Source organism: Cyclopterus lumpus, chromosome 18 (genome assembly GCF_009769545.1).
Source record: "Cyclopterus lumpus isolate fCycLum1 chromosome 18, fCycLum1.pri, whole genome shotgun sequence".
Classification (NCBI taxonomy): domain Eukaryota; kingdom Metazoa; phylum Chordata; class Actinopteri; order Perciformes; family Cyclopteridae; genus Cyclopterus; species Cyclopterus lumpus.
This window is the reverse complement of record NC_046983.1, coordinates 4,017,919-4,039,831: the sequence shown is the minus strand read 5'-3', so window position 1 is coordinate 4,039,831 and position 21,913 is coordinate 4,017,919. Positions and strand designations below refer to the sequence as shown.

Genomic DNA, 21,913 nt, shown 5'->3' with positions numbered 1-21,913 from the left:
CTGTTCAAGGTGCTTTCACACCTTGTGCTCTTCAGAAAGTTGTGTGTTTTGGAGGTTTTGGTGATGAATTTGTGGGTTTAAAAGAAACATTATTGGAGTTAAAACACACAAATGACAACTGAATATGGAAGTCTATCGCTGACGTTATGGACATTGTTTTTTTGCGTGCGTGTTTGTGTCAAAAAAAGTTAAATAAGCTTTAAAATAATATCACATTTTTAATTTTAATGTTTTAACTTAAAAATGCAGGCCGAATAAAAAAAGTCCTGATTCACAGTAAATCAGACAAAATCTGTTTTATATGTTTAAATTACTTTGATGCTGAAGAAAAGTTCTGAAGGTAACCTGATAAAAAAAAAAGTAAAAAGTCATTCGAAATGATCTAAAAGGACTTAATTTAGTCAAATCTGGAAGTTTTCAGCTGCCAATTTGAAAATGTAAATTTGAAAAAAGCCGTTTTACATGTTTTTTATTTTAATTTTGACAGTAATTATGGATTTTTTGAAATGTAAACATTTTATTTGACTTTATATAAAAAATGTTTAATTGTGCCACACATCGTGCACAAAAGCAAAATACAATCCCGACTCCTTTCAAACGATTGTTATTTTATTATCGACGGCCATCGAGTTCCACATCCGCCAGGCGTGCGTCCTCGCTTAGTCCCGCCTCCTCGCTTAGTCCCGCCTCCTCCCGGCTGCTTCCTGTCAGCGTGTCGGGCGTGAAGGCGAACGCTCGAGCTTCGGGGTCACTTCCTGTAATCTCCCATCAGCAAAGTTGAACTCGTTGTTCTAGCCAAATAAAAAGTATTTGTTTTCGTTATTTCGTTGCAGAATAAAGGAGCTCGTGTCAAATGATGCGATGAAGAAACCACCGAAGAAGAAGAGGAGGAGGAAGAAGAAGAAGAAGAAGATCCTGAGGACGACTTTTTAAAACGCTTCGCTCGATCGCTGCAGGCTCGAGTTCTCGAACTTTAAAAAAGTCTTCGATATCGTTTTTTTTAAATTCTTTTTTTGTCCGTCCTTCCGTCGCTCGTCGTGGTCGCCGTGGTCGTCGTGGTCGTCGTCGTGGTCGTCGTCGTGGTCGCCATGGTCGCCGTGGTCGTCGTCGTGGTCGTCGTCGTGGTCGTCGTCGTGGTCGTCGTGGTCGTCGTGGTCGTCGTGGTCGTCAGAGACTCGTGGACGACTTCCCTTTGGAGGAGAGGACCTGTCTGAACCTCCTCTTCAGCTCCTGCATGTTGGGGGATTTGGGTCGGGCCAGGTGGAGGCCTCCTCTTCGCTTCTCCCCGTTGGCTCCTCCCAGCGCCCGGATCACCTGGAACACAGAGACCAGTGACTCACTGGGATGAAACCAGCAGGAAGCACATGCTTTATATTATATGCTTTTTATTTTTTTTTGTGAAGTTGCTTACTTACTTTAAAATCAGGCCGAACATTTTTTATTAAATATAATCATTTTCTACCAATTTAGCATCTGGAGTCAAACAATTGTGTTAAATCATAAAATTATCAGTATATACCATAAAATGATATAGTATTCTACCTTATATCCTTTATTTATATTATTGTGGATTTCACATTACTGCTTCATTATTCACAATAGGAACGATACGAATAAATAAATAATAAAAAGTACATTTTAAAAGTGTAGATATATATATATATATATCTATAAAGATATTTTGGACTCTTGCAGCAGTTTAAACTTGTGCAAACACAGCAGAAAATAACTTTCATTAATTTAGAGTAGTTTTTGGCCACCAGATGAACATTAAACTCTCCTTTTAGCTCCGTTTTGGTCTCCCCCGACTCCTGAGGGGAATAAATGTCTCTTTACCGGCTCAATGCTCCATTTTGACATCATATGTCATCTGAACCTTTTGCTGTTGTTGTTGTTATTGTTGTTGTTGTAGTTGCAAAAACCAGCGCCCGAAAAACCAAAACAATGAGCTGAAAGATGCTAAAGTCCTAAGGGGGAGCTGTGCAATCTTGTTGTATTGTTAATATTGATTATTGCAGCTTTTAAAGCAGCAGATTCGTTGCTGAGGTTTGAGAATCTCTTGAACTCCAGAAAAATAACCATAACAACCATTTGGGGAAAGAATAAAAATTAAAAAAAACTCATATTGCCACTCCAGTAAAACAAATATACAAATCGGACAAATATGGGCTGGCAAACGTCTTTCTGACCAAAAGTACATGTTTTCTTTTCTCCGGGCACCAGCAGGATAAAAAGCCTGTCGTTCCCACGGGAAGAGAAAACCCCTTAATTTAAAGTGTTTTGGGTTCTAAGTGGAAATCGTCCTGAAATCTCCTCGCCGTTACCCGACGGAGGAAACAAGAGAAAGGGTCCCACCTCCTGACAGAGGTGGAGGAAGGTGGCGTGGACTCCCTCGTGGTTCTCCCGGGCCGAGGCCTCGAAGTAAACTCCCCCTGAGAGCAGAGGCAGTTTTATCTCTCAGATAACACTCGGCATTCCTCGTTCATTAGGCAGCATGCGGGATATAGTCAACGACGCGTAAGAGTGTGTGTGTGTGTGTGTGTGTGTGTGTTGCAATGACGGGTGCTTTTCAGTTTAAAGTGTTTTTAAGCTACATTTTTTGTGCAGTTTCCTGCTCAGGTTTCTGCACCAAACATCTTCAAGCTTCTCTCGAATGTCACGGAGTAGTAACCCTGACCCCGAGGAAATGGGGGAATAAAATACAATGCAGAGGAAAAGTGTTAAGAAGGAGAATGTAGGTATCTAAAAAGTGAAGAAAAGGTCATTTAGTGGGAAAAGGGAGGAGCGGCTGTAACTGTAAGACCCTGAAAATGTGTTTTCTTCTTCCAGATGTTGCTTATTACGCCGCGAACGTGTCATTCGAGAACAATAATTTGACCGCGGAGACATTTTTCAAATGTGGAATTAGGACTAGACGGCTTTGAAGAGGTCTGCTAGCGGCCTCCTCCATGCACTCATCTCACATAACTTATCTCTGCATGCGGCAGTGGAAGAAGTATTAAGAGCTTCGGCAACGAACGGAGGAGGAGGAAGAAGAAGAAGAAGAAGAAGAAGAAGAAGAAGAAGAAGAAGAAGAAGAAGAAGAAGAGGAAGAAGAAGAAGAAGAAGAAGAGCGACAACAACGTGCAAACGGAAGTGGAAGAAGAGGAAGAAGAGGAAGATGAAGCCCCACCCAGCGAAGCTGCTAACGTCTCGCCTTCGTCTGCCGGCACCTGTCTGGCTCTCAGCAGGTCGCTCTTGTTTCCGACCTGCAGCAGATTACAGATTACAGGGATTAGATTATAACGGGGATTAGGGTCAGGAGGTAACGGTCTCTTCTATATATATATATTATAATTATAATATATATATATATATATATATATATATATATATATATATATTATAATTATATATATATATATTATATAATAATTATAATATATATATTATATTATATATATAATTATAATATATATATTATAATTATATATATATTATAATTATAATATATATATATTATAATTATTATATATAGATATTATATATCTATATATAATATTATATATATAATATTATAATTATAATATATATATTCAATGCTTTTCTACACGCGTGTTGCACACTAACCAGTATGACCGGTATGTTCCCAGAGGGGTGGATGCGTCGGACGTGCTGGTACAGCGGCTGGATGGTGCGGTAGCTGCTGTGGTCCGTGATGGAGAAAACCAGCACGTAGCCGTCCGCCCAGTAGATCGACCTGGGAGGGCAGTTATTGAACAGTTATTGAACAGTTATTGAACAGTTATTGAACAGTTATTGAACAGTTATTGAACAGTTCCTTTTTTCGATTGGTGCGATTCATATTTAAAGTAAAGGAATCCGACCTGTTGATCTGCTCCTGGCAGTACAGGCCGTCAGCGTCGTCCTGAAAACAAAATGAATGGTCAGACGTGACAAATATTACAGCATTTAAATTTGTCAAAAAAAAAGTATTTAAAAAAGTGTTTATTCTGCTTACTTTTTACATATATAAACATAGGATATCATGCAGTAAAATCCTACTAATCTACCCAGTAAAGTATCTCCAATTAGCTCCACATTGACGAACTACAATAGAAAAATGCTAATAATAAACTAAGAATATTCTATAATAATGCAACGCTTTGAAAAAGAGCATTACATAATGTGCACTTTTACTTTTGAGACCGTTTTTAGGTAAATATTTACGTGTTTTACGTAATGGCGTATATATTTTAGATCGCGGTATATTCCAAAAACCTTAAAGAGACGAGACGATCTTTGGTTAAATGTGTGAAAAAGATTTAAGAAAATAAAAGACAGAGCAGCGTAAAGTGAGTTAACAGGTGGTGATTTTACTAAAAAAGGCACATTGCCAAGACAAATGGCTGTTTATGGACACACACCAGCTGTATGGCGCCCCCCCCCCCCCCCCCCCCCCCCCCCCCCCACACCCCCAACCAGACCACCCAGTTGCCAGTTGGGGAACTATTAGGCTTCAGGTTGGGCAGATCCTTGAAAAACATATTTTTCTGCCATCAAAGAGGTGAATGTGAGTTTGGTTGCTGCAACTTCCCGACCTCTCTGCCTCCACACACCAATTATGTATGTCTAATCTCTGGAAGCCGGTCACCAACTTCCTCACCCTCCGTTATCTCCACCACCCCCTCCACCCCCCCCAGTGGAGGGAGGAAATGAGCAGCCCCAAGGTCTGTTATTTAGTTTTAGTAAACAGACTGGGGTGAGCCGTGTGGCACGTTGAGCTCATTATACCCGATGGAGACGGTCCTGAGGTCACTTCCTCTCACTGGAAATACATTCCTGAAGTTGCTTTCAAGATAACAAAACTTATTTGATGAGTTCAACTATTAGATAGAGCAACAAAGAACTCGAAGTTTTGAACATTTTAACCAGGCAGCAACCTCTGGTTGTATAGAAGTCTATGCTTCATGTGTTAAAGCTGCATTCTCACTACCGACCACCAGGGGGCGACTCCTCTGGTTGTATAGAAGTCTATGCTTCATGTGTTAAAGCTGCATTCTCTCTACTGACCACCAGGGGGGCGACTCCTCTGGTTGTATAGAAGTCTACGCTTCATGTGTTAAAGCTGCATTCTCTCTCCTGACCACCAGGGGGCGACTCCTCTGGTTGTATAGAAGTATATGCTTCATGTGTTAAAGCTGCATTCTCTCTACTGACCACCAGGGGGGCGACTCCTCTGGTTGTATAGAAGTCTATGCTTCATGTGTTAAAGCTGCATTCTCACTACCGACCACCAGGGGGCGACTCCTCTGGTTGTATAGAAGTCTATGCTTCATGTGTTAAAGCTGCATTCTCTCTACTGACCACCAGGGGGGCGACTCCTCTGGTTGTATAGAAGTCTACGCTTCATGTGTTAAAGCTGCATTCTCTCTCCTGACCACCAGGGGGCGACTCCTCTGGTTGTATAGAAGTCTATGCTTCATTTTGGCACAACGCCAACCAGAGTGTTTTGACCGCTGAAGGTTGTTCTGATCGTTCACGCTGTTGTTGTGTAAACACGGAATTAGGTTTCACTTTTGTTTACATGTTCACAGACGTGTTGATAAAGTATTTGGCTTGTAGTGGCCGTCGAGTGTCCTTCACTTCACCACAGCGGCATATCCGCTACGAGTGTGTGTGTGTGTGTGTGTGTGTGTGTGTGTGTGACATCAAAACATTAAAAAGCACCACTAACAAGTATTCCAGTACTCATAATGCTCTCTCTCTCTCTCTTTACCTGGAGAGCGACACAGGGAGTATCCTGGATCTGAAGCGACACTTCCTCTCCATCCAGTGTGACCTTTCTGGAGTAGAGCGCTCCTGGGGAGAGTGAAGGGGACAAGATGAATGGATGAATGGATGAACGGATGAATGGATGAACGGATGAATGGATGAACGGATGAATGGACGGACGGATGAATGGATGGACGGATCGATGGCGGTATACAGACTTGCATTCATCTCTGCTGCTTCCTTTTCGCCGAAACTCACCTGTGTTTGCTTCATAGTCCCCGATGAACCTCTTGGTCAGAAACCTGACGATCAGAGCTGAAAAAAAAAAACAAGAAAACCCTCAAAATTCGAGGTTGTTCATGGCGATTTTGTGAATCTTAATTCTTAAATTATTTGGAATAATTAAGATGCTGCAACCCACACTGACCTCTGTGAGACTTAAACGGTTGCAGGAAGTTTCTCTTTTCTGTGACACATTTTGTATTTTATTTTTGTAAACTTGAGCCAAACAAACGGGCCCAAAGTCTGAAGAGAGAAAATGATTCACCGATACCCCGAACCTGATGTCGCAATCCCCCCCGTGCGTCATCATTGCATTGGTGAATGATTGTCTCTTGTATTTCTCAATCGTCCTGAATTTTTGGGAAGCAAGTTGTACTTTTGGGAGGAGGTTTTGTGAAAGGATATAACTCCCCACAATGTTTACACGTTGAATTTGATTCCACTTTTGTGGAGTTGGGAGACTCACAGGAGGCAGTTTACAGGACGAAACGTCAAAATCGGGGCCAGAGGAGGCTGCGATGTCCTCGCTTTTAGTCCCACGTGCGGTTCAACCTCCACAAACACAAATATCCTACATTTCCCATAATGCAACGCGGCACCTTCTTTCAGTAAAAACCTTCTCTCTCCCTGCCACGTCTTTCTGAACTTTGCACCTCCGCGTTTCTAATGCAGGCTTTCCGCTGGTGATTTGTCGTCTCCGAGCTCGAGACAACCCCGATGACATCACTATGACGTCATCGGGGTTGTTTTCTAAGACTCCAGAGACACAGATGATATTCCACTGTTTTGAGTGAGGAAAATACTTGTTTCTAGTTGTCTTTTCGTGATTTTTTTCAACAATTATTTGAGATTTATTATAAATTGTAAACACCTCACTTACCAATTTTTCTCCATACTAATTTACCTTTAAAGGAAAAGGGAAATATTGTACTTTATACGCCTTAACAAATTAAGTATACGATTACAATTAGAGTTGAACATGATTAATTATATTAAATATGATAAGTGTTACAGATTAAACTACTTTAAAGATTAAACATGTTAAGAGTGACACTTGAATACAATATAATAAAAAAAATATGACACTGAAAAGTGTCCTTCTGCAAACAACTTTAAGTATAAAAACATTTAAGTAAATGTTATATACTGTCGAACGTGTTCAATTATGCATGCGGGATTTATATTTATATAATTAAGTATTGTTACATTATTTTATAATTTATCTGAATACTTCTTCCATCACTGATTATAATTAATAAAAGCTCACAAAATAAAATATAAAAACGCGCAATATTTTTTTTTTTTTTTAAAGAAATGCTAATTATGCAAAATGTCGCCCCCTGTCGTTCAGGTTTGGTAAATTATTTCAAACCTCTCCACTTTCGTATGTATTCCTCCTTTAGTAGACAAATAAACATATCATATCTATTCCTAACAAATAACACCGATGCATGATGAGTTGTTTACTCCGTTATTAATTGTCATATACCTCGTATTAGTGCATTAAATCCCAGCCACCCTTTCCCCCATCCTTTTTCTTTTCTTTACCCCTAAAAGGCAAACTGTTAAAATGTCAGTTCACGTGAGAAAGAAATGAATAAAAACTCCTCGTTGTGCTGCTTCCCTTCCTGTGACCTGCCCCCATAAGCCCTCCGGTACTCCGTACCGGTTTTGCCGACGTTGCTCGCCCCGAGCACCACGATCTTCACGGTCTTGTTGGGCACGCAGTCCAGCGGGGGATACTCCGGGATGGGGACCAGCAGAAAGTTTCCGGAGCCGCCGCCGGTGCTGCTCATGGTCGCCGGTGCAGGGTCTCCAGACAGCCGCATTGAGCTCCCCGGTGCCCCTCGAGATCAGCTGCTCTCCGTCGGTGGGAAGGGAGTGTGGGGGGGGGGGGGGGGGGGGGGATAACGGGGGGCAAAACCCCTCCGCCCCGTGCGAGGAAAATCACTCCAATATTCCCATAATGATCCTGCAGCGCTCCCGGTCCCGTTGTTTATTCTTATTAGTTTATTATGCAGAAAGTAGTTTTCCCTTAAGGGGCAACATCCCCCCCCAGATCCAAAAGAAAATATCCTTTCAGCAACGAGGAGGCATCACAAAAAAAACACCACGGTAGATGTGATGTTTAGGTGTAAAAGACATAAATGATTGCCTTTAAAAGAAGAAGAAGAAGAAGAAGAAGAAGAAGTAATCCGGTTCGCACCGATTCCTGAGAACACTGACTGCGGCCCGAGAGTGGAGAAAGGAGGGGGGGGGGGGGGGGGGGGGGCTCTGATCCATCCCCTCTAATATTCCCATGAGATCAGAATAAATTGAGCTCCTCGTTCCAGCTTGTAGATATATAAATATGACCATCATTATATTTAAAATCATCATTTATTATTTTATAATTCATCATTTATTATATTTTATAATTCTAAATTAGTAGGTAAATATCTTGAGGCATACAATCAAATAATATATACATATATATGTATAGAAGTTGCGCTATACAAGTATATACATATATATATATCAAAGTATATATATGTATATACTTTTATATATATATATATAAATATATATATATATATATATATATATATATATATATACCATGTTATCTTATTATTTATTACTTTCTATTTTTTCTGAAACGATATCCTTTCATACATACTAAATACAACAAGTACATTAATAATAAAAAATTAGACTACAAAAAGTATCAGCATCAAAATAGCCTTAAAGTATCCTACCTAACGTAAAATAACTAATTATGCAGAGTGGCGTTGGGTTCACCTTAAAGTTGCAGCTGGTAGGGGTGGAGTTACTTTTATTTACTTTATGTACTGCTGGGTAGCTGGTGAATTCCTCAATAAAGTAAAACGTCATCACATGGTGATGTATGAAGGATTCTCTCATGGCCACGAGGCAAAGTTTGGTGTCAAAATGCGGTAGTGAAACCTCAATGTTGCTCAAAGCACCGCCCGCCGATCCTAGCCCCGGTGAATAGAATCGAACAAACCAAAGTCTTCCTGATTTGAGCGTCGGCGACACTCCCTCTAAGCCTCCCTATGGGAGGAAGCTAGCGGATACGTTGAGTAATACCGGAAGCCACGTGGTTTGCTTTCAAAATAAGATAAAGAAACAAATACAAATTTCACAAATAGGTGAATAAATAGGAACTTTTAAGTACATCTGACTGCATCAGAAAGGCATACTTAGGTATAATTGTGAGGTACTTGTAGTTTGCAATAATATTTCCATTAATAAATAATTAATAATTTCTTTATCAGCTGCAACATTGAAGTGATGACCACATTAATGCAAAGATTAGTGCAATCAGATAATATAATATCTTTACTTCTGAAATGGGCCCTTTTACATTTAAGAGTACTTTCTTTTGTGGTACTTTATGCTCGTACTTTTTGTACTTTTGAAAGCAGGACCTTTTACTTGTAAAAGTGTATTTCTACACTGCGTTATTGCCACTTATCCAAGTATAAAATGGGAATACTTCTATTTTATGCATATTTCTACTTCTACTCCACTCCACTTCAGATGGAAATATTGTACTTTTTACTCTACTAGCTTTAGTCACTTTCCAGATTTAGAACATTAATACAACAAATATAAATTAACTAATATATGATGGTATATTATTATAAGTAAATACAATTAAAATGAAGTGATGACTTTTGCATTGAGAGTACTTTTTATTTATTTATTTTTTCTGTTGGCTGGAAAATGAGTGATTATGCCGACCGTTTTTTTAAATTCAGTTGGCGTATTATTCTGAAAAACTCGACCGGAAGTCGCGCGTGCCGCTCCGTAGCAACACCGGGGCAGAGGGGGGCAGAAGGCAGAAGGCTCTCCCGGAAAGCTGCAGCCGCATCGGCTCTGATAATTTTCAACATCGGGGGGTTCGGTCCAACATGGCGGCTTACGGATGGAAATACTGATGACAGTCCGAAAGATCGCCTCGATTTGTACGATGGTAAGCAGCCGGCGATCGGCGTTTAAACTGCGCTAGTTGGCGCGCGCCGCCTCTGTCCGCGAGCCAGCTCTGCTAGCTTGGTTGTTAATAACACACGGGGTCTCCGGGAAGTTGTAGCTACACGGGTTTACTTTTTATACGGGTGTTATTAACGCGTTAAAGAAGCAGTTTAAAAAAAAAATCAAGAGCCATCTTGTTTGTTTGGGCGAGAAGAACAGGGTCGGAAACCAGCTAGAATTGGCAACTATTATTATTGTTATTATTACAACGGCTACTTTTAAAACAGGGGAAACAAAGCTAAACATTTGTACGGTCAGTGAACGTAAACACCGCCGCCGGGATGACGTCGCTGTCTCTTGTAATCCGTACACTGTTGGGGGGGGGAGCCGGCATTTCCTGTCATGGGGATGTGCCATGAATGCCTCATCTGGACGTTTTTGTTTCTCTTAATTAGCAACACACATAGCCCTTAATGCTGTGTGTGTGTGTGTGTGTTGTGTGTGTGTGTGGTCCTTCCTGACAAAATAGTTTCCCTTCATCACGCTTAATTCCCAGTTAATTGAACGCCACACATACTTACTGCACATTTAATGCTTTTTAAAGAATCAAATCATCACCACTGCTGCTGCTAAATAGCTTGTTGTTGTTGTTGTTGTTGTGCCACTGTATTGACCTGGGGAGGTCAGGTGGTAGATGCTGTAAACCACAGACCCCCACCCTCCTTGGTTGAAGGACAGCAACCTGTTGGGGCAGAGAGGTCAAGGTCAAAAAGGTCAAGGCGCCCCCGCATACTCTCGTGGTATTCGTGGTATTTCGAAATACTTCACGAAGCGCTGTCTCTGCGGGCCTCTTGCGTCACGATTCTTTTGATGAAACACTTCCTGATTTACATTAAAAGTTTTTAATGTAAAAGTTTTTTTGGAGTATTTTTCACTTCTGCTGACTTCCTGATTTGAGAGCGTTGGCCTCTTTAGTTAAATACTGAAAAGGTTATGATTCATTTATTTGTCAAAGTAAGGTTTTGTAACCAGAACCTCTTTTTTCACGTCTGCGCTCGTAATGAAGAAGAATTTCATAAGAGAGAAAGTCAAGTCTTTGGTTTTGTTCACTTATTGTCTGATCACACATTTCAAGATTTAAATCATAATTCTGACCGACAAAGCGGTCAAACCAAAAGGTCCAGTTGGTCGCGTTAAGGACTACAAGGTTCCCTCAAAAGTCTCCAGAACCTAAGTCATTGGTTCCCGCGGTCCAAACGTGGTCCTTGACTCTAGAAACAGTCGCGTGTTTGTTCTGCAGCTTCCCATCGTCGTGATTATCATCTTCACGGAACACATTGAACACATCGTCTTTTCTGTTGGCAGATCAATAACATAAATAAACCCGATCAGCTGAAGTCTGCTCTCCTCTTGTTGACTTTACATGGCCTGATGACGGTGATGGTGATGATGAGTAACAACTGAGTGACTCCACATGCACTCAATCAGCCCCGAAGGAAAAGCTGCATCCTCGTCATCCCCCCTTCTGTCTGTCTGTCTGTCTCTCTCTCTCTTTCTCTCTCTGTGTCTCTCTCTCTTTCTCTCTCACAAAAAAAGAAGTAAATAATCAGATCTCTCTTTTCTTTTAACTGGTTAATTTAGGGAACAATATGTTGTGGAAAGCCTTTTTTGGGGGTATATTTCTGCAGTTTACATTCATGTTGTAACAGAATGTACTAATTGTTATATACTGTTTATGTTTTTTTGACTCGCCCCAAAGTTTCCCCACACAAACACGCCCGTTAACCCTCGTAAAAGTTATAAACTGTGTACAGACACGTCGTGAGACTCCGCACGGGAGCGTAGGAAACGAAGCAGGAAGCACACCTGCAACACGCTGGAAACAATGAGGAGGAAACAAAGGAGGCGACATTGAATGTTTGTTTGTCTTCTCCTTCAGGGCGCCAATGCCTCCGCCTTGGAAAAGGAGATCGGACCGGAACAGTTCCCCGTCAACGAGCACTACTTTGGATTGGTCAACGTAAGCGTGCCGCCGCCCGCCAGCTGTAACGTGAACACGGTGTCGGCTTCGTTTCTCTCACTCCGTCCTCCTCTTGTGTCTTCCTCTTCTCTCCCACCAGTTTGGAAACACCTGCTACTGCAACTCGGTGCTGCAGGCGCTGTACTTCTGCCGGCCGTTCAGGGAGAAGGTGCTGGCCTACAAGGTGAGTGTGAGGGCGAGAGAGTCTCCGCTGTCCGGGTGCGACTCAGAGGAGACAACAATACTAATACTAATAACAACATGACGTGATATTGAGGTGTTCAGCGGATGGATGGAGCAAAGTCCGGTCCCAGCACCTCACAGGGGAAACTTGCATTAAGAGAGTGTTGCATTGTGGGTTGTTTGTAGCCATGTTGTAGCTGCCTTTTTTCATGTCTGTTCATAATGCGTCGTTAGTTTAGTTTGTCAGCTCGGTGCTAAAGGAACAACTAGGGTATGCTACAACTTGGTGTTCATGTTAACACATAGGTATTTAAATATACATTTTAATATGTATTTAAATATATAGAAATATGTATTTAAATGTGTAGAAAGATATATTTGATTAGGTAGTATTTAAATAAACATTTCAACATGTATTTAAGTATGTAGAAATACGTATTTAAATATATATTTAAATAGGTAGAAATATGTATTTAAATACACATTTTAATGTGTATTTAAATAGGTAGAAATAAGTATTTAAATTTGTAGAAATATATTTGTATAGGTAGACATAAGTATTTAAATAAAAATTTTAACATGTATTTAAATATGTAGAAATATTTAAATGTGTAGACATATGTTTAAAAATATACGTTTAAATACATAGAAATATATATTTAAATATGTGTATATTTAAATATGTAGAAATATGTATTTTAATATATATTTAAATAGGTAGAAATATGTATTTAAATATACATTTTAATAAATATGTATTTAAATAGGTAGAAATATGTGTAGGAATATATGTAGAAATATGTATTTAAATATACATTTTAATATGTATTTAAATGTGTAGAAATATATATTTGAATAGGTAGAAATAAGTATTTAAATAAACATGTATTTAAATATGTCCTCAACAATAGAGCCAGATGATCTGAACCTCTTTAAATGGTGAAAGTGAGTTTCATAGGATGGTTCATGTTTACAGCTTCAGGTCTTTTGTATTTTCTTCCACGTGACTTGTTTTCAACACGTCCAGCTTCTCGTTTTTGGTGTCTGTTTTTATCGTTGTCGCCACTTTAAGCGACCTCATCGTTACCGCGGCAGATCGAGTGAAGAGATCCCGGTGCTCAGTTTCCTCAGAGGAAATACCTCAGAGAAAAGAGATCCGGAGCTCTCTGCCCTCAGAGAGTGTGACTGATGAGCCGGATGAGGAATTAGACGTGCTTTAAAATAAACTTGAACGTCACGCTTTGGTGATGTTTTTTTAATGTGTTTTATGTGAGTAAAGGGCTGACGGAATTTTAAATAATAATACACAAACAGATAAAGTCTGTTCTGTCTGTTTTCAAAAAAGCTTTTACAAAAGAAACATATATATTTTTCTATATATATATATATATATATATAGTTATTTATATATATTTATCTATCTATATATTTATTTATATATATTTATATGTATATTTATCTATATATATATATATATATATATGTGTGTATATATTTATATATAATGTATGTGTATATATATATTTTTTATATATGTATATTTATATGTTTATTTATTTTTATATATATATATAGTTCACACTCAGGAGAAATAATCAACGTATCTGTTGTTTACAGAACCATTCGCTGTCTCTAGGCTAATAAATCCTTTTCTCCGTCTTCTTCAGGTGCAGCCGCGTCGCAAGGAGTCCCTCCTCACCTGTCTGTCCGACCTGTTCAACAGCATCGCCACGCAGAAGAAGAAAGTCGGAGTCATCCCGCCCAAGAAGTTCATCTCGCGGCTGAGAAAAGAAAACGGTAAATATTGAGCGGAGGAAATAAAAATATTGAAAGCAGATGGGGGGGAAAAAAGAAGAAATCTTAATTGGCTCTGTTTCTCCTTCGACACACACTGATGTTGTTGATCCACACACACACACACACACACACACACACACACACACAGAGCTGTTTGACAACTACATGCAGCAGGACGCCCACGAATTCCTCAACTACCTCCTCAACACCATCGCCGACCTCCTCCAGGAGGAGAAGAGCCAGGAGCGACAGCAGAATGGAAAGCTGGTGCAGAATGGAGGAGGAGGAGGGACGGGAGGAGGAGGAAGTGAGGGAGGAGGAGGAGGAGGAGAGGGGGAAGGAGTAAAGGAGACGCAACAGACTTGGGTCCATGAGATCTTTCAAGGAACACTAACCAACGAGACGCGCTGCCTCAACTGCGAAGCTGTAAGTCCTTTTCTAAACTACATTCATAATGTCATTAAATATAAAATGCATAAATATATACATAAATATATAAAACAGGTAGTTGAACTGTAATGGGCAGAGAAGTAAAAAACCCTTGAAAAAGCATAAATAAAAGAGATTGTAATCTTCCTGCATGAATCCTGGTGTCAAACACACAACAGAGGATAAATACTGTGCACGTGACCCCAGCATAGTGCACGTGGAGGTAAACAATGCTAGACCCCGGTCTCTTCGTGATGCGGGGTCCCTTTTTAAAAAAGATGACCCGCGTGACCTTCAGGGTCTCCCTTTGCGCTGCAGGTGAGCAGTAAAGACGAGGACTTCCTGGACCTCTCGGTGGACGTGGAGCAGAACACCTCCATCACGCACTGCCTCAGGTGACGAGCGCTTCCATTGGTTCTCACACCTTTTCTGTCACGCCCACAAAAATGCTCTGTGCTGACTTTTTATTGGAATAACTTTTTTGTGACTCCTCCATCTCCAACAATGAAAATAAAGTGTAAAAAAGTACTAATATTTGGCAAAGAAATAGCTTATTGTGGCTGCAATTAACCTGTTATGCACTGGATATCTTTACAAGATGATAACAATAAAGTGCAACCTGTGAAAAACTAAACAATTTAAAAGTTTTGGCAATAAAGAGTTTTACACTGCATACATTTTCAAAACAACGACGTGGAACTTGTGCAAAACACACTTTACACTACAAGTCAATGCTCGATGTTGAGCTTTTGTTTTGAAGGGCGTCAGCAGAAAAGCCGATCTCAATTCATGCTCAATGTTGAGCTTTTGTTTTGAAGGGCATTCCTCCATGTATTTATTAGTGACTTAGTTTTATTACTTATCTTCTCAATAAAAGTCTTTCTGCATTTTTTTTCTGCGCCCCACCTGCAGTACCACTGTGCTCCACTAGAGGGGCGCGCCCCACAGTTTGAGAACCACTGCATTAACACCAGGGGCTCATTGTGTGTGTGTGTGTGTGTGTGTGTGTGTGTGTGTTAACAGGGGCTTCAGCAACACAGAGACGCTATGCAGTGAATACAAATACTACTGTGAGCAGTGTCGCAGCAAACAGGAAGCCCAGAAGAGGTCGGTGACGTCGTCCGACAGCTGCTTCTTATTTCACCGTTTTAGAATAATTTATTTCATTCTTTCTCGTGGTTTTTGAATGTTTTGACACAGGGATTGGGTCATTTAATATATTAATATTATCTTTTTATCCGGAGCTGTAATAATTAATTAATTAGCCTCAACACCGACTATTCTTAGAATTGACATTTTAATTTAACGGTCATCAGATTAATTGATAATAACATTTGAAAATAAAAGTTTTACCCTGCGTCTATATAATTCTATCATTACAAAATATTTAAATTCTTTATTGAATATAAATGCATATAAAGTGTCAACAATGTGTCATTATTGAGGTAACACAGTGATATTTCTTATTCTTAGGAAACATGACATAATGTTTCATTGTCTGTTGATTTAAAGTCTTTTTTTTTTTAAATGTCCTCCCTCCAGGATGAGGGTGAAGAAGCTGCCCATGATCCTCGCCCTCCACCTGAAGCGCTTCAAGTACATGGACCAGCTGCACCGCTACACCAAGCTGTCCTACCGCGTCGTCTTCCCCCTGGAGCTCCGCCTCTTCAACACGTCCGGCGACGCCACCAACCCCGACCGAATGTACGACCTGGTGGCCGTCGTGGTGCACTGCGGCAGGTCGGTGCCTCCCCCCCCCCCTTTTTTTTTTTTTTTTTTGTAGCTACGCTTTTATTTTGAAAAAAACGCTCCGGACAAATAATGAAAGAGTTCAATTAGATTATTTCTTTAATTGGCTTTAATGTCGTCAAAACTTCGTAATGTTGGTAAATAAAAATGTTTACTAGTTATTAAAATGTTAAATATTTTCTTTTGACGGGGAGTTTGTGGTCACGTTGTCTCGTGTGCTCGTTCCTCTGCAGCGGACCGAACCGCGGACATTACATCACCATCGTCAAGAGCCACGGCTTCTGGCTGCTGTTTGACGACGACATCGTGGAGGTCAGAGTTCACTTTCCCCTTTTAGTTCAGAGAAGACTACGACTACTATTACTTCCTCCTCTTCTTCCTCTACTACTACTACTTCCTCCTCTTCTTCCTCTACGACAAATTCTTCCTCCTCTTCTAATTCCTTTTCCTCCTCTTCTTCCTCTTCTCCTGCTACTTCTTCTTCCTCCTTTTTTCTAATTCTTGACGACTATTACTACTACTATTACTTCCTCTTCTTCTTCTTCTTCTTCTTCTTCTTCCTCCTCTTCTACTGCTACTTCTTCTTCCTCTTCTTCTCCTGCTACTTCTTCTTCCTCTTCTCCTGCTACTTCTTCTTCCTCTTCTTCTTCTGCTACTTCTTCTTCCTCTTCTCCTGCTACTTCTTCTTCCTCTTCTTCTTCTGCTACTTCTTCTTCCTCTTCTCCTGCTACTTCTTCTTCCCCTTTTTTTCTAATTCTTGACGACTATTACTACTACTATTACTTCCTCTTCTTCTTCTTCTTCTTCCTCCTCTTCTACTGCTACTTCTTCTTCCTCTTCTTCTCCTGCTACTTCTTCTTCCTCTTCTCCTGCTACTTCTTCTTCCTCTTCTTCTTCTGCTACTTCTTCTTCCTCTTCTCCTGCTACTTCTTCTTCTTCTGCTACTTCTTCTTCCTCTTCTCCTGCTACTTCTTCTTCCTCTTCTTCTTCTGCTACTTCTTCTTCCTCTTCTCCTGCTACTTCTTCTTCCTCTTCTTCTTCTGCTACTTCTTCTTCCTCTTATCCTGCTACTTCTTCTTCTTCTGCTACTTCTTCTTCCTCTTCTCCTGCTACTTCTTCTTCCTCTTCTTCTTCTGCTACTTCTTCTTCCTCTTCTCCTGCTACTTCTTCTTCTTCTTCTTCTTCTTCCTCTTCTTCTTCTGCTACTTCTTCTTCCTCTTCTCCTGCTACTTCTTCTTCCTCTTCTTCTTCTGCTACTTCTTCTTCCTCTTATCCTGCTACTTCTTCTTCCTCTTCTTCTTCCTCTTCTTCTTCTGCTACTTCTTCTTCCTCTTCTTCTGCTACTTCTTCTTCCTCTTCTCCTGCTACTTCTTCTTCCTCTTCTTCTGCTACTTCTTCCAAACCTTTAGTTCATTTTTACCTTTTGAAACAAGCGGCTAACAATGTCAATCTTTCCCTCCGATGAGATTAAAATGGCCGTCCTCCTGCTGCTTCTTCTCTGACGTGGTGACGACACAGAAACCCCAGAGTGACACCTCGTGACACCCCTCTAGCGCGCGATAGCACCCGGCCGACGGCCTCCGTCGTCGCGTTAGTGACCGCGATGTGAGAATGTTTCCATCCCAAACACAAAGGCGCGTTTCCCAGCCTCTCCGAGGGACATGAAGTCGGCGCGCAGCTCGTATGGAGCTCTCCGGTCGCTGGCAGGCGACCACTTGGCTCGCTGCAGCAGCCAAGAAACCTTTCAGTTTGTCCTTCTGACGCCAGAAAAGAACGGTATGCCGCCGCAATCACGCTGCCGGCGGTTAACTGAGCGTGCAGTGATGATGGGGGGAAACGCTGCAGGGTTAGTGAGGAGTAATCTGTGTTAGAGACACAAGTTATATAGCCGCTGCAGTGCTGTGAAAAAAACTGGGAATATATTTATTTATTTATTTATATATATATATATATATATATATATATATATATATATATATTTTTTTTATATATATATATATATATATAAATATATATATATATATAAATAAATAAATATATATGTATATATATATTATATATTAATGTATTTATATATATTTACTTTACTTTATTTATGTATATATATCTATATTTAATCATATATATATTTATATTCATTTATATATATATATATATATATATATATATATATATAAAATCATATATGTATTTATTTATATATATATATATTTATATTCATTTATATATATATATATATATATAATTATATATGTATATATTTATATTTATAATAATAATAATAATGCATTTAATTTATATAGCGCTTATTTCTATATAAAAAGTCAAAAGCATCCTTAATTATTCACACGCTGTAGGTTCTTTGCAAAAGAAGCGTTTTTATTTTACAGTTCTGCATATTTTCCTCGTGGTTCCCTCGAGAGTTTCTTGGAAAGAACGACATCATTTTTTCGTTCTCATTACAAATGAATTACGATCGGCTCATTTAATCTCCGGCCTCTAAATGAGATGAAAGTCTCTTCATGCTAATTAATTTTAAGCGTACAACACGTTATCTATTACCAAAACGTCCTTTCTTATAATCATCCTAAACCTCAACCCACCAGTGTGTTGTTCCACTATGACCAGAAACCGACCGAGCAAAGCACAAACTCGCACTAATCCTTTTTATTTTATATGATTTATGGCGGTTTACTCTCTTAAATTGGTCCTTTTACTCTTTTTATCTGTCTTTTATTTGGGGGGGGGGGGTCTTTTAGACAAAACTGCTCCGCCAAATAAAAATAAAAAACAGTTTTCAGGGCCGAATCTCAAGATATTTACCAATGACTGGAGGATTTTAAATAAAATATGAACCTCAGACGTGATGAATGGAGAAATATTGTCGTTTGCCGTTCACAAATGTCCACATTTAACAAACGAGTCCCGTTTCTTTCTATTTTTTGGCATAAACACATAATTTACATTGTTGGGCAATAGGAGGCCAAATAGTAGACGGGCATTCTGGTCTGACGGTCCCGGCGGTCTGACGGTCCCGGCGGTTTGACGGTCCCGGCGGTCTGACGGTCCCGGCGGTCTGACGGTCCCGGCGGTCTGACGGTCCCGGCGGTCTGAGACCGGTTCCTTCTTTGTGTCTAAAACGCAACGTTTCATTCTTTCTTCTTCTCGTAGAAGATCGACGCGCAGGCGATCGAGGAGTTCTACGGCCTGACGTCGGACATCTCCAAGAACTCTGAGTCGGGGTACATCCTGTTCTACCAGTCCAGGGACTGAAGCCCCGACGAGACCCGTACGCCCCAACAGAGGGGGGGGGAGGGGCTTTACAGCCGCCACTAGGCTCCGCCCCCCACGACGCTCACATAAGTACCCGGGCTTTATTTCCTGCAGGCGGAGCTTTGCGCTGGTGGAGCGCCGCCCGGATCGGTTGCCAGCCTCCTGGATGACGGGGGGGGGGGGGGGGGGGCTGACATCGGCTTGAGCACAGCGGCCATTTTCTTTTCTTTTTTGGGAGGTAAAGGGACGATGCAGAGTAACCCGTCTACTGTTGTTGTTTCTTCCCGTGTGTATAATATACCGTGCTAAATTAGCTTTACGCTAACACACAGCTAACGAGTGTTCACCACCCCCCCCTCCCCCTTTGTTTAAAAAGTCCAACCTTTTCATAACAAAACCACCGACTTTGGAATAACTTGAACCGTTTGCAGTGTTTGAATCATGAAGTGGTGCTAAAAAAAAATAATGAAAGAAAAGAGATACGTTGACGAATCTAAAAGATTATTATTTGAGATTTTTATTTTTTACTAAGAATTTATTTTAAATTAGTGCCGGTTGAAAAGAAAAAGTGTTTTATTTTCCTTCTTCTTTTTTGTGCAAAAATTGCTAAAAAAAAAAAAAAAAAGTATATATATATTTTTTAATCGGGCTTATCGTGGTTTCCACAGCAACGCCGTTGGCTCATTCGACACACGAGAGACCAACATTTCATATTTCCTTTGAGTCGGTTCTGACACTTGGCTCTCAACACACACACACACACACACACACACACACACACACACAGCTGGTTCCTCCTGCAGCTCTGGCAGGCGGCGGGACGGTTACGCAACACCTTGCTCTCCAGGATCCTTAAATCGCAGCCGAACGGATTTCCTCGGTTCGTCTTTTAACTCAAAGTTTAAGACGGAGTTCACAAACCTCAACGTGGACATCTGGGACGTTTTAAAGACTTTACTCCCGAAATCGAAGCTTTCTGAGACGCAGCCCCCTCCCCCCCCCCCCCCCTCCCCCCCCCCCCCCCCCCACACACACACACACACCCCCAGATGGCAAAGTGAATGGAAACGAGCTCTCCGGGTGTTTATACAGCGGAGCGGGCGGCGCGTCAAGTATTATCTGAATGTTCAAATGTACAGTGGAATAACTAAATAATAAAACCACGGCGGCGGCTGTAAGAGATCATCTGGAGTTTGAATAATCTGAAGTTGCTCTCTTTACTGCCGAGAAAAGCACTTTTAACAACACAAAGACTGAATTAGTTTGTGTTTTTTTTTGGAGTCTTTTTTTCAATCAATCAGTTAACATCCCAAACTCATAACCCGTCCTATTTTTTATTTTTTTTAAAGTTAAAATACGGCTTTAGTCACAACAAAAATAATTTTAGAAACGAGCTGCGGTCGGCCAATCACGCGGCCCCCCCCGGCAGCGGACACGCCCACAACTGCCGCCCCCTGATTTTAGGTGAGAATGCAGCGTTTCGTATCACAGGAAGCGAGTGTGCACTGAAGTCCTCGAACGCCTCACTGTGGTTTCTCGGTTCAGGAAAGGGGGAGTGGCTTCAGATGACGCATTCAAAGTCAACACTATGTCTGTTTATTTTTTGTCTTCTGTTTTGTTTTTTTCTGCCTTTTTTGCTGCTCTGGAATTGAACTAATCGACATGAAAGGAAGACGATTTTTTTGGGGGGGTTTCCGGGTTTATTTCCGGGCACCGACAGAATCTGTGGACTCGTGTTTTCAGCTTCGAATGAACAACAAATAGGCACAAGCGCTCGTTATTCGTGGGATAAAAGTCCACAGATTGATCCGGAGCTGGTTATTATTCTGTCTTCCAATGAAATGCAGTTTCATGGAAATCATCGCTGCCCAAAAAAATCTGTAAATGTGTCGTTTTGGCTCGCCAAAGCGTTGGAAACCTTTTTATTTTATTTAAATACTATAAATATTATCATTATTAAAGTTTTGTTATCTTCTTTTTCTTAGATGTCTCACTTGTTTTTGATATATTTCACTATTTTTTCTTTCTTTGGATACTTGAAGGTTCAGTTTGACGAGTATGAAATCTTGACGTGTACATAAATACAGATGTTATTATTATTATTATTATTATTATTGGAATATAAATAATCTCTTGCTTGAAATAAATCGGCAGCCCTGATGTTAGTGGAAGTTATGCCTCAAAATACTTTTTCTTGTCTTAATGAATCGATACGATTCAAGACCCCACCCGCCTGGCGTGCCGGGTAACAAATCAAACGGCCCCAAAGTAAATTAGCTCATATGTAATCTGTCGCGCTATAAATAAATAAATAAACAGACTGATTTCATTACTACTGTGCAGAAAGTGACCAAAAAACGTGTCCCGTGTATTACTTTGTTTAAGGAAGTATATTTAGTAAGTTATTTGTTCTTTCTGGTGTTTAGTTTAGTTTAGTTTTTTTTCTGA

The 21,913-nt window shown here is 40.4% G+C and overlaps 2 protein-coding genes across 2 annotated transcripts; one reads left to right on the top strand and one right to left on the bottom strand.

Annotated features, from left to right (window-relative positions):
• Window positions 1-1,121: 1,121 nt before the first annotated feature.
• On the bottom strand, window positions 1,122-7,874 carry rasl11a (RAS-like, family 11, member A). The gene is made up of 8 exons (XM_034557293.1): window positions 7,703-7,874; window positions 6,013-6,069; window positions 5,759-5,841; window positions 3,867-3,907; window positions 3,610-3,739; window positions 3,173-3,248; window positions 2,356-2,432; window positions 1,122-1,314 (listed from the first exon to the last, which is right to left on the bottom strand). Exons 1-8 carry the CDS (start codon window positions 7,863-7,865, stop codon window positions 1,168-1,170), a joined length of 774 nt encoding a protein of 257 aa, XP_034413184.1. The 5' UTR covers window positions 7,866-7,874; the 3' UTR covers window positions 1,122-1,167.
• A 1,948-nt stretch (window positions 7,875-9,822) lies between these two features.
• usp12b (ubiquitin specific peptidase 12b) lies at window positions 9,823-20,474 on the top strand. The gene is made up of 10 exons (XM_034557194.1): window positions 9,823-10,015; window positions 11,954-12,034; window positions 12,135-12,218; window positions 13,885-14,014; window positions 14,163-14,440; window positions 14,762-14,838; window positions 15,467-15,550; window positions 15,986-16,183; window positions 16,426-16,504; window positions 19,364-20,474. The coding sequence occupies exons 1-10, from the start codon at window positions 9,968-9,970 to the stop codon at window positions 19,463-19,465; spliced, it is 1,161 nt and encodes a 386-aa protein (XP_034413085.1). The 5' UTR covers window positions 9,823-9,967; the 3' UTR covers window positions 19,466-20,474.
• The last annotated feature ends 1,439 nt before the right edge of the window (window positions 20,475-21,913 follow it).

Bases quoted from the DNA above. Each gene is read 5' to 3' on its own strand.
- rasl11a (XM_034557293.1), bottom strand. From the start codon at position 7,865: ATGCGGCTGTCTGGAGACCCTGCACCGGCGACCATGAGCAGCACCGGC. The intron at 3,740-3,866 runs GTCGGATTCCTT...CTGCCCTCCCAG, and splicing joins TGCCAGGAGCAGATCAACAG to GTCGATCTACTGGGCGGACG. The intron at 1,315-2,355 runs GTGGGACCCTTT...TCTGTGTTCCAG, and splicing joins TCCTCCACCTCTGTCAGGAG to GTGATCCGGGCGCTGGGAGG.
- usp12b (XM_034557194.1), top strand. From the start codon at position 9,968: ATGGAAATACTGATGACAGTCCGAAAGATCGCCTCGATTTGTACGATG. The intron at 14,015-14,162 runs GTAAATATTGAG...ACACACACACAG, and splicing joins GCGGCTGAGAAAAGAAAACG to AGCTGTTTGACAACTACATG. The intron at 15,551-15,985 runs GTCGGTGACGTC...TCCTCCCTCCAG, and splicing joins AAACAGGAAGCCCAGAAGAG to GATGAGGGTGAAGAAGCTGC.